General features: G+C 35.0%; 1 protein-coding gene across 4 annotated transcripts in view; it reads left to right on the top strand.

The window, feature by feature from the left end:
- Positions 1-15,889, top strand: part of LOC138691679 (zinc finger protein ZFP2-like) — a 38,441-nt gene extending 22,552 nt beyond the window's left edge. For 2 of the 4 annotated variants that reach the window (XM_069813910.1, XM_069813912.1), the window contains 5 exons: positions 6,603-6,694; positions 8,847-8,984; positions 10,940-11,077; positions 12,947-13,029; positions 13,850-15,889. In XM_069813910.1, the coding sequence (XP_069670011.1) occupies positions 6,603-6,694; positions 8,847-8,984; positions 10,940-11,077; positions 12,947-13,029; positions 13,850-14,663 (1,265 nt within the window). In that variant the 3' untranslated portion in view covers positions 14,664-15,889. Of the gene's footprint in view, positions 1-4,252; positions 4,374-6,602; positions 6,695-8,846; positions 8,985-10,939; positions 11,078-12,946; positions 13,030-13,849 lie in introns of those variants that run through there. The other 2 variants (XM_069813911.1, XM_069813914.1) reach the window with 2 other exon arrangements.

The raw sequence follows: 15,889 nt of genomic DNA on the forward strand, positions 1-15,889 counted from the left end.
TGGTGAAGAGTAACATTTATTAACATATTCTTAGGATTAGGCAACTTTAAAGATGAAGTGAAATTCAGTTTGAAAGAAAGTGCCACAACCTACCAGTTGTAGGCAACCAAGAAGAGTTCCTGTGCTAATTAGGAGCATACTAAGAGAGAAGCTATGTGATGTACAAGGAGAAAAATAAAGAAAATATTGATGATTATTCTGATTGTGTTAGTAACTCAGTAAATTTAGAAATAGTCGGATAAATCGCTGTCATACTGACGCCTCTATGACAGGCTTACACGCGTATGTTGTGAACTGATAACCCAATATTAGTAAGAATGTTTAGTGTCGCGTTTGTTAGTTCATCTGCTGTTAAGTCACTGATGTTTACATACCCTACAATATCTTCGTGTGCTCTGTTACCTGGCATATCTAAATAACTATCGCACAGTCGTAATTGCTCACATGTAGGCAGGTCTATTTTCATAAATGTTATCTTTGGCAAGTATTGTAAATTACTGACCACTTTCTATACGATCTACAATTTACTGAAGTATTAAATGTCTACAATTTTCAATTACATCATTTTGAGGGGTTTTGCTGATAGGGTTCCATTTTTTAGGGGCGCGGTAATTGTCTTCCTTTCAGATACCGCGCTTGAATCCATTATGATTATACAGTTATTCCGATGATCCCAGATTGGAAAATTATGACGGTTTAACAAAAGAACCTTTTCTGTGATTCGTACTAATTATTGCCAATTTTGTTCTACTAGTTTCTTCAAATGGCTGTTGGCTTGCATGAACACATTTTCTCATTTTCCTTCCATTGTTCCATTAAAGCTATTGGCTGGCTTTGAGTATTATTCAGGAGACAAGTTCGTAAAAGTCCTCTTTTTTTTTTGACTCGAGTGTAAAGTTTGTGAAACTCGGCTTTGCCTCGTGCCACAAACACACGAGCGCCAAAATGACAACTTTACGAATGTGTATAATACAAAGTTTTTTCTACGATAGCATAAATTTACATTACAAAAATATATCAAGATGGGAAGGTTATGACATCACTACTTAATTGCAGTCTATATTCAGAACCATTAAGAATGAAGTATCCATGGAAAAACATAGCTTATCTAGCCATAAACACAGTCTACTATATACAGTCGCGAAGCTTGAGGTGTTTTTTTTTGCAAATCTAGTGATAAAGCGCTCCAAGCTGTTAGCAACTAGAAACAATAGACTGTCCATGGTCGGCTTTGGACTGTGTCGTATTTCTATCGAGTGCTAGCTCGTTGCGTATTTCACATTGATGCTTGTGAAATGTTCGTTATTGGTTATAATGAAAATGTTAATGGCTAAATATAATAATTGGAATAATAATATGGGACAAGGAGGAGACGTTTGTAGTGCTATAAATTGTAGCAACAGTAAGAGAAAGAGGCCAGAGTTATCCTTTTTCCGATTTCCGAAAGATTCAGAAAGGTTCCTGGGTTTCCACAAGAATGCTGTGCAGAAACAAAACTCTTAATTTTGAAGTTCTTTGTGACTGTTAGAATACATTATATCCTTAAATTTCACACTGAAACGTTCTAGTCTAACCGAAAGGACATTAGATACCGGTTAAAGTTCTATGACTTCGGCTGCTAAATTTCCAGAGAAATAAAGGTTAGGTCTACTTTTTTTTTTCAGAGGATATATTTTTAATTGTAGCTATTAATTTTGTTATTATTTTTATGCGTTATTTAGTAAAGAAGTAGAAAAATTAAGTTTGTGTTATTGAAATTTATTGATCACGTTTTATTTTCAATTCTGGTGGGATTATTATTGCTTAGGCCTACTTTTTTCTTCAAAGGATATGTTTTTAATTATAGCTGTTAATTTTGTTGTTATTTTTATTTGTTGCTTTACTAGAGACGTAGAAAAAGTCTGTTACAATAAAATTTATTGATCACGTATTATTTCCAATTCTGGTGTGATTATTATTGCTTAACCTCATCCCACTTTGTTAACTACGCAAGCCTGCACTACAATTACCGGTACATGTAAGTTACTCCATTAATTCATATTTCCATTATTATTGTTGTAAAGAGAAATGCAAATTAATATATACTGGTTTCACAGTTAATTATCGCTATAATTTTGAATGAGTGAAGTTATTATAGTAAATTTCAGTTCGTTTTGAACAAACAAAAATTATATTAACTTATTTCTTGCAGGTATCTTTGAGTTTATGGTGGAATTTAATCTACTTCATTAAAATAATAAATTAACTTTATGCATTTAATATTTCAATAATGGAAGGAAGGTGTTAATTTTTCCAAAAGAACACAACGAAAGTGTAACATATTTTGTCGGCTGCTAGGAGAGAGATCTGAGATGATTAGGCGATAGTAGCGATGGGCAACTACCCATGTTTGCATTTTTACTACATATTGAGCTCCGCGACTATATAGTAGACTGTGCCATAATCAACAAAAGTAACAGTTGAATGTAGGCTTTCTCGGCCAGCGTCAATGAGGTTAGTGCTTTCCGTTCTAATAGACAGCGGTCTACATCTCTGGCAGACATCATCAGTGGCGAGGAGTTTGGGGCGTAGTTTTTTCTTTAGCGTGCCAGGGACAACTGCTGGTACGATTCAATGCGTGTTCTGATTTATACGAGGAACTTGTGTCTCGCTGTTGATAATGCGGTGCGCGCTGGAGGTTTTGTTGTTGACATAGCGGTCCTCGCCGGCGGTTTCCATGTTTTGGTTTCGGACCACGGCGCGCACCACACTGCCAAAAGCGAGCCTCACCCAGCTCCCCATATAAATCAAGACACGCTTCCAAATGTAGCACTAGTTGTCCCTGGCATGCTGAAGAAATACTTCGGCCCAGAATGCCTCGCCATTGATGATGTCTTCCGAAGTTATAGACATATCGTCAGGTCGTAGCATCGCCAGTAGATCACGGCCTATTAGCCCGAAAAACTCTTAACATCAAACGACACATTCACAATGAAAAGTAACCGTCAGGTTATTTAATGTCAGCATTCACAATGATTTTCGTAAACGTTTTAGGCCTGAACGACAATATAAACACTGAAGCCTGCAAACTCAAGGTGTTTTCTTTGCGTTGACATCAGCGATGAAGCAAAAACAATACCGGTGTGGGAGAATTCTCGAAGAAACAAAGCAAAATAAAATGGTGTCGTTTGACGAAGCATTAATCCTTCTCCATTCATTTCTCTGTCCATATGACAAGACATATAGTTCACATTAAAGATAATTCGCTGAAAGAAATTAAGTATAAGGAAGATAATCGACGTTAACATGAAGAGCAAGGGAATATATTTTGATAATTTATTTTATCATATCGTCAACATTATAGCTACTTAACGTATAATATTAAGCATTTCTAGGCGAAATACTATTTGTAGTGGTCAGCCATATATTCTGCTATATGGAACAAACATATCAGATTTTAAATTCTCTTATATTATCTTAACATATACGACTGCATTTTCATGTGTTTCTTCTCTGTAAATGCAGTCACCTGTTTACAGATCTAATTAATGAACTTGTGGTAAAGTGAAATTTTCATTGGGAATAATGATTCAACTGCTTCCCGTTACTGTAGCTTTTCCTTTCTTGCGTTAATTTTTTTTTCAATTATTATATTGTGTTATTTCCCCATAAATGTTAAAATCTGTAGCTAATTTTGTAGGAGATTTATTTTATTTGTTAATATTGGACGAATGTACTGATATTTTATCTGATCATAATTCTCTGTGTATGTGTATTAGATATTTTGATAAAATTGAATATAACATTATTACAGATTACTTAAGAATATTTTTTTTGTTTCACATTTATTAGCCACTATTTCGTCAGTTCCTTTTTTTTTTTATCTGCAAGAAAAGACACTAAGGAAAGCTCGGCTTTGTTACACTAGTACGCACCAAAAAAGTGCTGCTTATTAACAACTATGGCCGTAACTTTATAAAATTTTCCTAAAATATTATATATTATTTGTTTTTTTTTTTCTTCTGGTATTGCAGTTATAAGCAGCATGTATGAGACATTCTTTTTATATCCGTAGCGCCCATCTCCGAATATAAAACGTTGTAAGCAGACCAATTTACACAAGGAAACCTTTCTTCCATTTCTTCCGCACCGCTAAGAGCGCTATACGAGTTAAATTGGCCACTTTATAATGTGTCTTCTAACTCATTGGTTTATTTAGATTGTGGGAAAATCTCATTTTATGAAAGAATATTAGAAGTTTCTATCTACAACACAGCTGGAGTCACAGCTTCCTTGATCACATCATCCTGAACAGGCTGTAAGAATAAAGTTACAACAATGCAGGCTGATATCTGAGGGAGGTTAATAATTACGTTTCGTTATATTTCATACAGGTAAGTATAATGTTAAATTTTATTATATTCTATATAGGTGTAAGCTATATGATCTGATTTTCACAAATGGAGTTCGAGTGAAACAAGTTTAACCTTTTGAATTAAAGATCAGCCACATACTTTACGTACCTGCATTGGAACCCGTCTGTTCTTTATGGTGTACGTCTCCTCAATTTACACTGGTATGTAAAAATTGGACAACTGGAAGACTTATCTACATTTCAAACTTTTATGCTATACTGATTATTGTTTTGCATTAACGTTGAATTGTTAGTACAACATGTTTGCGGTTAATGTGTCTCACACAACTGCAATTCTCAATTCTTCGGCTTTATGTGACAAATATCACAATCTAGTATTTACTAGACTGTGCAAATACTGTAAAAGTGCAACTACACGCTTCAACTTTACCTTCCCCTTTAATCATTCAAATCACGAATGCAAGAGCAAATGTAACGCATTCAATTTTGCATATTTTTTCTAGTAAATATGACAGCGAATGCGGCAATTGAAAACTAGCAAGGCCGCTGGGTATCATGTGCGTATTTACTTCAATAGTAGCTTGTAGCGAGCAGCTGATTGTTTTAGATGGCCGAGAATAAACTGAAAATGTTTTTCATTGGTGATGTTGGACTTCTTGAACTGAAAATATCTGCAAGTACGACTAGCTTTATGGAAGATTATCGCAAATACGAGTGCGTATGGAGTGTTCAATGACAAATTTGAGAATTAAGTAGGCCTAAGTATTGGATTTGGTACTTTTACCGTCATCTTAGATAGTAGTGATACTATCCCAGGAAGAGTCGCTGTTTTCCCGAAAAATAAGACCGATGACGTAATATGCCTATATGACATCACGTATGTCTCCACATTACATTACAAGTTCGAAGAATTATCTTAATATTAATATGACAGTGAAACATAGCTAAATAACATTAATAGAATACTAAATGAAGTAGAGTAGTGATTCGATTTCATGTACTTATAATAACACAATTGATAGTGGATAAGTGTAGTAACCCAGTCATATCGTATCAGATCCCCGTACAATATAAAGCTAATTGATTCGTGATCTATTTGTCATATTAACTGTAATAAATTTAATGGCAAACTAATGAATTCAGTTCTATAATATAATAATAGTCATATGTTTAATAACTTAGGAAATGTTTGATGTTAATTGTTGGTAAGTATGCTATAATTCTTAAGGGTTTGTCATCAACGAATTCGTAGCGTAATGGCTATGATAGTGGTTCACTAAATGAAAGGTCGTATGATTGAATCCCGGCGTATTTATAGGTAATTAGGTATTCCAATTTAATCAGGAAAATATGTGAATGAGGGAGAGCAGTGAAATGGTGTAAGATAAGAGAAAGAAATATGAGACTGTTGGGGTTTCGGGGATGGCAGCCCCCGACTAAATTCATGTTTTCAAGTATTGCCATGGTACATATGCCATATACCGCATCATCTATCTTCTGTTGGTCTGGAAAACGGCGACTGAATCGTGGATTTTACCAATATTCAATAACAAACCAAGGTATATTATATTAATACATATATATATATATATATATATATATATAGGCTACGGACTGGAAGGTCCGGGGTTCGATCCCAGGTGGTGACAGGATTTTTTCTCGTTGCCAAACTTTCAGAACGGCCCCAAGGTTCACTCTGCCTTCTATAAAATTGAGTACCGGGTCTTTCCCCGGGGGTAAAAGGCGGTCAGAGCGTGGTGCCGACCACACCACCTCATTCTAGTGCCGAGGTCATGGAAAGCATGGGGCTCTACCTCTATGCCCCCCAAGTGCCTTCATGGCATGTTACGGGGATACCTTTACCTTTTATATATATATATATATATATATACGTAATGAAGATGATGTACAACAGAGCCCACCGTGTAGACACATGCTATATATGCATCTTAATTGAACCTGCGTTTTCAACTTGATTCTTTCAATATTCTCCCCTTATTACATGCGTACAAGCCGTTGCTTACGAAATTATACAACTATATATTTTGTATATAATCTCGTAAGCAACGGTGCAAGCACAGAAATTTGAACGGTGTAAATACATTTTAACAGCCCTATAATCAACATGCCCGTTTGTTTCTGTCTGTTGGAATATGTGGAATTATTATTCCAGCTACTAGTAAGTATATTCGTATGGGTGACATATATTCTTTGTTAATTGAAATTTCCTTTTTTTTTTCTTTTTTAGCTGTGATGGAAGTAATCAAGATTGAGCGTGAGATCGACACTCTGGCATTCGAAGGAAGAAATAACACAGATATAGAAGAGATGAAACTTCAGGTATCCCATATGAGAGTGACCACTACTTGCTGTTTATTTTCTAAATATGTCGTTTATAACAATATGGCTTATCGTGTGGGCGGAAAAAGCATCCTGTTAAAATTGCGCGCGAGAGACCCCACACGGGCGAGGCTGATCAGTTGAACACTGACCTAACTTCCTCATACCTCATTGATGGTGCACTATGGTCTGACCAGTGCAGGGGTATCTTATGGGTATCGTGATGTTCTTCTCTGCCACTTTAACTGGTCCTCGGAACCAGACTTCAACACTTGCTGTAGTTTCTCAGACTCATCAGAAAGATTCTGCATGCACTGCGATATTATACAACAGTTAAAGTGTTATGACAAAATTTCTTCCTGGTAAAGTCGTATTGGCTAATACTCCACACAAATTCAGTTCCTAAACTGGAAGAATAGTTTATTTGTGATGCCCTATTACTACTAGTTTCATGGGGAAGGAGATGTTCCTGCTTTAAACTTGGCACTCAATTCTTACCGGAGTCTTAGCTTTGAGGTACAGATTAAATAGTCTGCATTCTAACTTGTCTCGCTGTAGTAATATAATGAGAGACAGCAGTGTTCGTAGATAATTGCTCCTGGAATCAACATTTAAGAGAACAAGTCTGCTATTTTCTACCATTGATTACCCACAGAAGAAATATCTAATGCAATAAATCATTTTAAATCATGTTTCTAATTTCCCACCATACATTTTATAAATAAATCTATACTAATAATAAATCTGTAGCCGAAATATTTCTGGTAATTTTTGATTTTCCAAAAATAATTGGACCTAACATACATAATTAACCAACCTGAAACCGAAAATCGCTTTTTTGAAAATTTTGTTTGTATGTCTGTCGTCTGTCTGTATGTTTGTTAACTTTTCACGCGATAATGGCTGAACGGATTTCGATGAAAATTGGAATATAAATTAAGTTCGTTGTAACTTAGATTTTAGGCTATATGGCATTAAAAATACGTTATTTAAAGGGGGGTTATAAGGGGGCCTGAATTAAATAAATCGAAATATCTCGCTTATTATTGATTTTTGTGAAAAATGTTACATAACAAAAGTTTCTTTACAAATAATTTGCGATAAGGTTTATTCCTTGAAAAATTTTGGTAGGACTGATATTTAATGAGATAAATGAGTTTTAAAATTAAAATAACTGCCATCTAATTCCATGTAATGAATTAAAAAACAAATGACTTCGTCTATAAGGGGCCTTGGACAGCAACAATCGAAAGCTATGAAAGCTAGCCTACAAAGAATGTTTCTGTGTTTGTATGAAGTAATATCGGAAGCTAAATTAACCGATTTGTATAATTAATTATTATTTCACCATTGGAAAATGTAGTTTCTCTAGATGGACATAATGCTATAATGTTATTACAGTAACTTTTGATATAATATAATATAATATAATATAATGTGTAATATTATATAATATAATTTACGTTATTTGAAGGGTTCAGAACCATAGTGGGGCCAAGCGCCATTTACTGAATACGTAGAAAACAAGGGTTAAAATTAAGTTATTACCATAATTGAATGGAAACCTATAACAAGTAAAATAAAATATACACATTAAATCTAAATGATGTCAATCTTCACTAAACTATGGTTGCATGTAATAAAAATTAAGAAACATGTTAAAGAAATTGTCACTGCTCCAAATGAGTGTCTCTGGACCAAAATGATCGCATTTTAATTATTTGGATGCAATTTAAATGAAGTAACATATTAAACGATTTATCCTTCTATCAAACACGAATGTTCCCTGGATCAAACGTCCTATTTTAATTATGTAATTACTTTATATTTATTTCTAATGGGTGCAGCAGAGAGCACGGGCACGGCTAGTTAAGTAATTCTGAAATGAAATGTGTTTATATGTGCAAATGTAAAAAGGCGTAGTATTGTACTTGAACAAAACAATCTAATAATATACAGCTATTCTTTTATACATTGCGTTACCATGCTTTCCGTACAAATTATATCACTACTGACTCTGATGTGTCTAGATGTTCTTTCGTTGACATCAGGATTTAATAATACAGTGGAGAGCCATTAAAGATGGTCACTGGTTTATCGTGAAAAACAACATACGGTGCATTTCATAATTATTATGTTTTGTGTGTTGCAGGAAGGAAATCTATTAGATCTGCAAGTGATTGCAATAAAGACAGAATGTATGGACCACAGCTATGAAGTAAAGCCTAAGATGACATTTGATAAAACTGATGTGCCAATTGACATTTCTTTCGCCAAAAGGGAAATCGAGGTGAGTGCGTTTATGAAGTGTGTTGATCGCTAGTTCTCTCTGTTCTTCACTGGCTGATGTGGCTGCTACATTCAGGGGACCAGGCGATACGATTGATGCTTTCATGCAGTCCGTTTCTTCACCTTACATTTTCCGTTATTCTTTTCCACCTCTTTTTTATCATAGAAAATGCAAAACTGAACATTTACAAAATGATATACATGATGATTTCATCCCACTATTTATTATTTTTAACATGTCTGGTTTTAATTTAATTGGCAGTCCAGCATTTAATGCGGGCCACTTTCAGTTGATGCTGTAGTAGGTGACTAAAGTTGTACTTTGCACCTGCTTTAGGAAATAATCTTAAGTTTGTTTTTCTTTTCTTTTTTTCCAATTCTTCTTTTTAAATTGCTTTTTTACCCAAACTTATTTGATGCTTATTTCCTGGTACCATTTGTTTGCAGCTACGCAATAATTTTATACATATCACAAAGACTACTTCAGAGTTCCTTTTTTCATCTTCCTGCATTCTGCAGTATGTAGCTTCCTCACACTTACTCACACGGGGAGGAAGAATTAATCGTGGCTTCACGCCCAACCCTTCAATAAACGAACGGAGAGAATGTGAACACTGAAATCATTCTAAACGAGGCTTTTCAGTAATATCCAGGACTTAGTTGCTATTCTTCCAGACGAATTGGAGATCGATGATGCAACATTTGACGTGACGCACGATGATAATCCTTGGAAATATGAATAAAATCAGGGGCTCACGCCCTGAAACCCCCTTCTACCACCACTTATTTCTCTTCCACTCTATATCTTTTCACTATCCACTCTTCCTCGCATATTTTTCTCTATTTCACACCCTAAATTATTATTATTATTATTATTATTATTATTATTATTATTATTATTATTATTATTATTACCTATCTTATTCTAAAAAAGTCCTCCATCTGAAATTGGAATACATATCTCACCTTTGAATACCCTGGGATTCGATCCTAGAACCTATTTGTTCAGTGGACCACCATCATAGGCATTATGTTACGAATTCGTTCAAGAATAAACTCTTAAAAATTAATACTTAGACACAATTAACGCCAAATCTCCCAAATTCATTAAATATATAATTTAACTGTTATATACAAATTGTATTCATTGGTTTACTATTAGCCTAATGACAAGTAACCTCGCTAATAAATTACAAATTAATTAACTTTTATTATACAGAACAGTATATTAAAATGGTAAATATTCACAAGCTAGCGTTAGTCCACTTATCTACTATCAATTGTCTTATTTACGTGTATTAAATCAATTCATTACACTACTCCATTTAGACTAAAGGCTTTAGTATTCTAATAATCTTACGAAGACTTTTGCATCACGAAAGAACTTTAACTTCCGTAATTATGTAAAGCTATCGACACAGATAGCGAAAGTAGTGTAAATTGAAGCATCGAAGAAAGATTATTAGGTTACTATATAATAGAATAGAAACCTCCGATCAATGTGCTGTATACTTGAGTTGCTATACCGCCGTTCGTATAGTGCAAACGGAACAACAGAAGCTCATCAAATGCTTATAAACTTTATAAATATCATTAGAAAAGCATACCTGGACTATGGACATACACCATTTACACCACCACTGAACAACAACTTTGAGGCAAGTTAAATTATCAAAATTTTATAAAAAATTTTTCGTACTTGCAAAGTAATGCGTAGATATACATGACGTCATATAAGCCTCTTACGTCATCCAACTTATTGATCAGACAACAGCGACTCTTCATTGGTTCCTTCCGACTTTTCATAAAAATTATTTCACTACTCACTCTGGACTGGGTACACGTGAAATCCTTGACATCAGGAATAATAATAGAGAGGACCCACATTAAAAAGTCAGTCGTTTTTCTGAGACACTTATGTTATATGACATAACTATTATGTTGTATATTTTCCAGGAAGGAAATATATTAGATCTGGACATGACAGAAATAAAGACGGAATGTATGGATCAGAGCTATGATCTGAAATCTGAGATGACATTTGAGGAACCTCCTGTGCCGATTGACTTTCCCGTCATGAAAAGCGAGCCGGAGGTAAGTGCAATTTATGAAGTGTGTTAGATGGTATTTTACTGGCAGATGGGTGCTACGAAAACGATTTTAGCTTTCATGCTGTCCAATTCTTTGTCCTGTAGTCCTTCGTAAATATTTTCCACTCAATTTTTCTTCCACAGACTGATGCTGAAGGTTTACTAAATCATATCAGTCTTGAATTCTTACAATTTCTACTTCTAATTTAATTGACAGCCTCATATAGAGTTACTCGGTGATTGGTGAGTTAACTTTTGTTTTGTGCCTGGTGTAGGCAATACAGTTATTTAGGTTTCTTGTAATTTTTCGTTTTAAATTCTTTCGATAGTTGATATCCACATCATAGACGCCTATTTCTTGAGACGTCAATAGTTTGCAAATCTGCATGAACGTCATATTTCACGATGACTACTTCAGAGTATTGTTGGGGTGTGCTTTGAAGTCTTGTAAATTCGTCTGTGTGATAGGTTTGTCGCTGGATTCTAGAGTTCCAAAATCACAGCCCCGACATACCAATATCTCTGCCTGATATGGGACTCACAGTGGTAGCGACTGTTGTACGTATAAATGACAGCTTCAGTGTCCAGACAATTGTAAGTCACATGCTTCTGTTGTAGGTCAACACAAATGAGATTAATTAATATTGTTTCAACTCAAAAGTTGTCGTCGGTAACTCTTTGTTAGTGAAGCTATGGAGTCGCTATATTCTTCCATGAATGCTTCTCTTAATCATTCGCAAATATTCTTGATCGAATGTACTTGCCTACATATGGCGATGACAGTTGAGAGCGTGTGTTTTCTTCTGTTTGCACACTGAGCTAATCACTATTGTTCACATAAAGCAGGGCACTGGCATATCAATTCAATTTTCTGAAGAGTGCTAAAGATAAACATTTTTCTGCATATTAAAAGCTGGGCACTCCTTTTGGCTTATTCAGAGATTTGTTGATTACAGTGATATTGAGTTCTAGGCGAATTGGAAATCCACAGATAGGGGTGGTTACCTCCCCACAATCGCCAATAATGATTTGAACACAAAAATCATACTCTGACAGAATCGCAATTACCTATGACAGCGATTTTTCCGAAGCTTACACAGTTGGCAAATGTAACAGCAGCACCCAAATTTAGTTTCAGAGTTCCCTTGCCATTCCCCTCCACTCTTCAGTAGCAACCTCACACTGTTACTTGGTGAGGACTATTTAATCATTTCATCGAGTTCAAAGTCCCACCTTTAACGAATAGAAAGGATGGGATCAATAACATGGATCTGGACTTTGGAAAAAAATAAAAATATGAAAGCCGTAAGTGAAGTAAATGAACATAGTTATACTTGGAATTGTCACCTGAATATTCACAATTGAGGAAATTTCTTCCATTGTTGTTTACACTATGCAAAATACTTTTCCTCCGCTTTCAAATTGTTTTAGAATTTTACTAAACTTCGGTCATTTACTTTAGTTCTAAGGTTATTCTAATTTCGAAGATATCTGAAATAGTTTCAAAATACCTTACCAAAAATTTCCATCACCAACTTTTCCGTAAGAATTTGATCACTTCTCTACTAGATGTTCCTGAATCCTACTCACTTATGACCATCTCAGATTACGATTCAAGTTTCATTCTTATTTACTCTCTCAATTGACTTTTAGTTTACGAAATTGTTACTTAATACGGGACATTGTTCACAAAATGCCATAATATTTTGTTTTGATGTTTGCTAAATTCATCTTCCTTCTACACCAATAATGCTTGAATTGTTTACTGGATTAAATAGGATTTAAAAAAATTAGTCTGCTGCATTTAAGCTACCATTCAGTGAGCCTTCTACTATTATTTTTCCATAGGTTATCTTCACGTACTCTTTTGCAGGACGGGGCATGTGAGATACATAAAGAGCAGGATGAGGTTGAACTACAAGTAACGGCAGGAGAGAATGAAGTATTTACCGAAGGGTGAGTGAAGTGTGAGGGCCTTTACTTCTTTGTTGGTTTAATTGCTTTATTTATACAATAATGACGGAGAATATGAGCTACTGTTTAGTTTCAACATGATTGTTGTTCAAATGAAGGACTCATTATTCTGAATTGCTATGTTCACATGTAAATCTGTCTGTATGTCTCGCTTTGTGTTTGTCTATCTGTCTCTCCTTATCTGTTTCTCTGCATCATTTTCTGTTTGTCAATCTATTCGTCCATTTATACGTTTGTGTGATAGTCTATGTATCCATTCATCCCCCTACTCATCCATATTAACTTCTTTGTAAACAATTTGTTCTCATTTTTACATTTCCAGTCTCCAAACCTTAAAAGTGGATGACAATGATTTTATCCCCCATATCTTTACTTGCAGTTTTCATTATTTTACATCCTTACATAACTACTCTGTTGGTGGAGCAGGTGGACTTGTCAGCTATTTCTCAGTGATTGTCATACTGGACAGTCAAGAAGAAGTAGTAGTTATGTGAGTTTAAGTTATTTTCCGTGGTTTTCCTCTCAATCCATTAAGAGAAGTTAGTGGGTAACTTACGGTCCTTTAACTCTGGACTCATCTTGCTAGCATTTACATCTTCATCTCATTCAGACGCTAGACAACCAACTATAGTTGTTGATAAAGTGTCGTAAAAGACCAACATTAAAGCACTTATGAGAATTAACTTGCGTATTTCCACATATTTACTAAGTATAATATATTTGTATTGGATGTTATTTTGCTTTTCATGATATATCCTTCTTTAGGCTTCTTGTTCGAATTAACAGCACATTTTCTTCACAGCACTGGAGTTCCACCTTGCTGCCACAGTATTACAGAAGATGAATGCCTGGAAACATATGAGGAGACCTTCAAATGTGATATTTGTGGAGAGAGTTTTTTCGATTCGATAGAACTCAAAAGACATACTGCTCTACTCGAGCCCAAGAGACCGTTGATATCTGATGATTGTGGAAAGGATTATATGCAGGTGGATCTTCTCAAAACACACGCTTGTGTACACACAGACGACCAGACTTGCAGTTGTGATATCTGTAGAAAGAAATTTTCGGGAACTATTCGTCGCACAGGCAACATATCCCTCAGTTGTGATGTATGTGGAAAGAAGTTTTCGAAATCTGGTAATCTAAAAAGACATTCAGTCGTACATACAGGGGAGAAGGCATTCGGTTGTGATATTTGTGGAAAGAAATTTTCGCTTTGTAGTAATTTAAAAAAGCATACACTCGTACACACAGGGGAAAAGCCATTAGGTTGTGATATTTGTGGAAAGAAATTTTCACAATCTAGTGCTCTGAAAACGCATGCACTCATTCACACAGGGGAGAAGCCATTCGGTTGTGTTGTATGTGGAAGGAAATTTTCGGAATCTGGTAGTCTAAAAAGACATTCAGTCGTACATACAGGGGAGAAGGCATTCAGTTGTGATATTTGTGGAATGAAATTTTCGCTTTCTAGTAATTTAAAAAAGCATACACTCGTACACACAGGGGAGAAGGCATTCGGTTGTGATATATGTGGAAGGAAATTTTCGGTTTCTAGTTCTCTTAAACGTCATGCAATTTTACACACAAGGGGGGTGGAAGGAATTCAGTAGTGACGTATGTTTAAAAAAATTTTTCGTTCTCTAGTACACTGAATAAGGCATGTAATCGTACATACAGGGCAGAAGGCATTCAGTTGTGATATATGTGGAAAGAGATTTTCGGAATCTGGTAATCTAAAAAAACATGTAATCTTACATACTGGGGAGAAGGTATCAACTTGGGATATCTGTGGAAAATAATTTTCCCGTTATGTTAATATAAGAGAGCATGTACTCTTTCATAAACGAAAAAACCCATTCAATTGTGATATATGTGGAAGGAAGCTTTACCAATCAGTTAATCTACAAAAGGGATGAACTTTTATATGAAGGGGAGAAGCGATTCTGATATCGTATTTGTTGAAACAAATTTTTGGTATCTGGTAATCTAAAAAAGCATCTACTCTAACATACAGTCGAGAAACCTTGCAGTTGTGATAAATGTGGACAGAAATTTTCCTAATACGTCAATCTCAAAAAGCATGTACTTTTACTTACAGGGAAGAAGGCATACACTTGTGATATATGTGAAAAGAAGTTTTCGTAATCTAGTGCTCAGAAAAAGCATACAATCGTACACACTGGGGAGAAGGCGTTCAGTTGTGATATATGCGGAAAGAAATTTTCTCAATCTGGTACTCTGAAAGGCATGCTGTCGTACAGTCATGGTGAGAAGGCAATCAGTTATGATATGAATGAAAACAACTTTTCAGAATCTGGTAGTCTAATAGAGGATGCGCTCGTAGCCATGCGAGATGTTCAGCTGTGGTGATTGTAAAATATACATTGCATTTTCATGTGTTTCTTCTCTCTGAATTCAGTCATATGTTTACAGATATATTTAATGACCTTGTGGTGAAGTCAACTTTTCATTGTGAAAACTTATTCAACTGCTTGCCGTTACTGTAATGTTTTCTTTCTCGGGATAGTTTTGCTTTTAATTGTAAGTGAGATTTTCTTTCCATATGATTTGTTAAGTTACTGATTGTAACATAGCGTTCTATACTATCTCTACACGTTCCTGAATTACGTTTGTGAAGTCGGAACTTTAAAGAATTAAATAGCCAAGAAGTGGACACATACAAAGCAAGCAGTGACTAGTATAGTTGTAACCTCAGAATAATACGGACTGAAGTGTAAATATTAATATTAAATTTGTTCCTTAATTGTGCCATGTGTAATACTATATTTATGTCATGAAAGATCAAGGTAATATATTGGTTTCGTACTGAATGTAA

The sequence above is a fragment of the Periplaneta americana genome, chromosome 16 (assembly GCF_040183065.1).
Source record: "Periplaneta americana isolate PAMFEO1 chromosome 16, P.americana_PAMFEO1_priV1, whole genome shotgun sequence".
Classification (NCBI taxonomy): Eukaryota; Metazoa; Arthropoda; class Insecta; order Blattodea; family Blattidae; genus Periplaneta; species Periplaneta americana.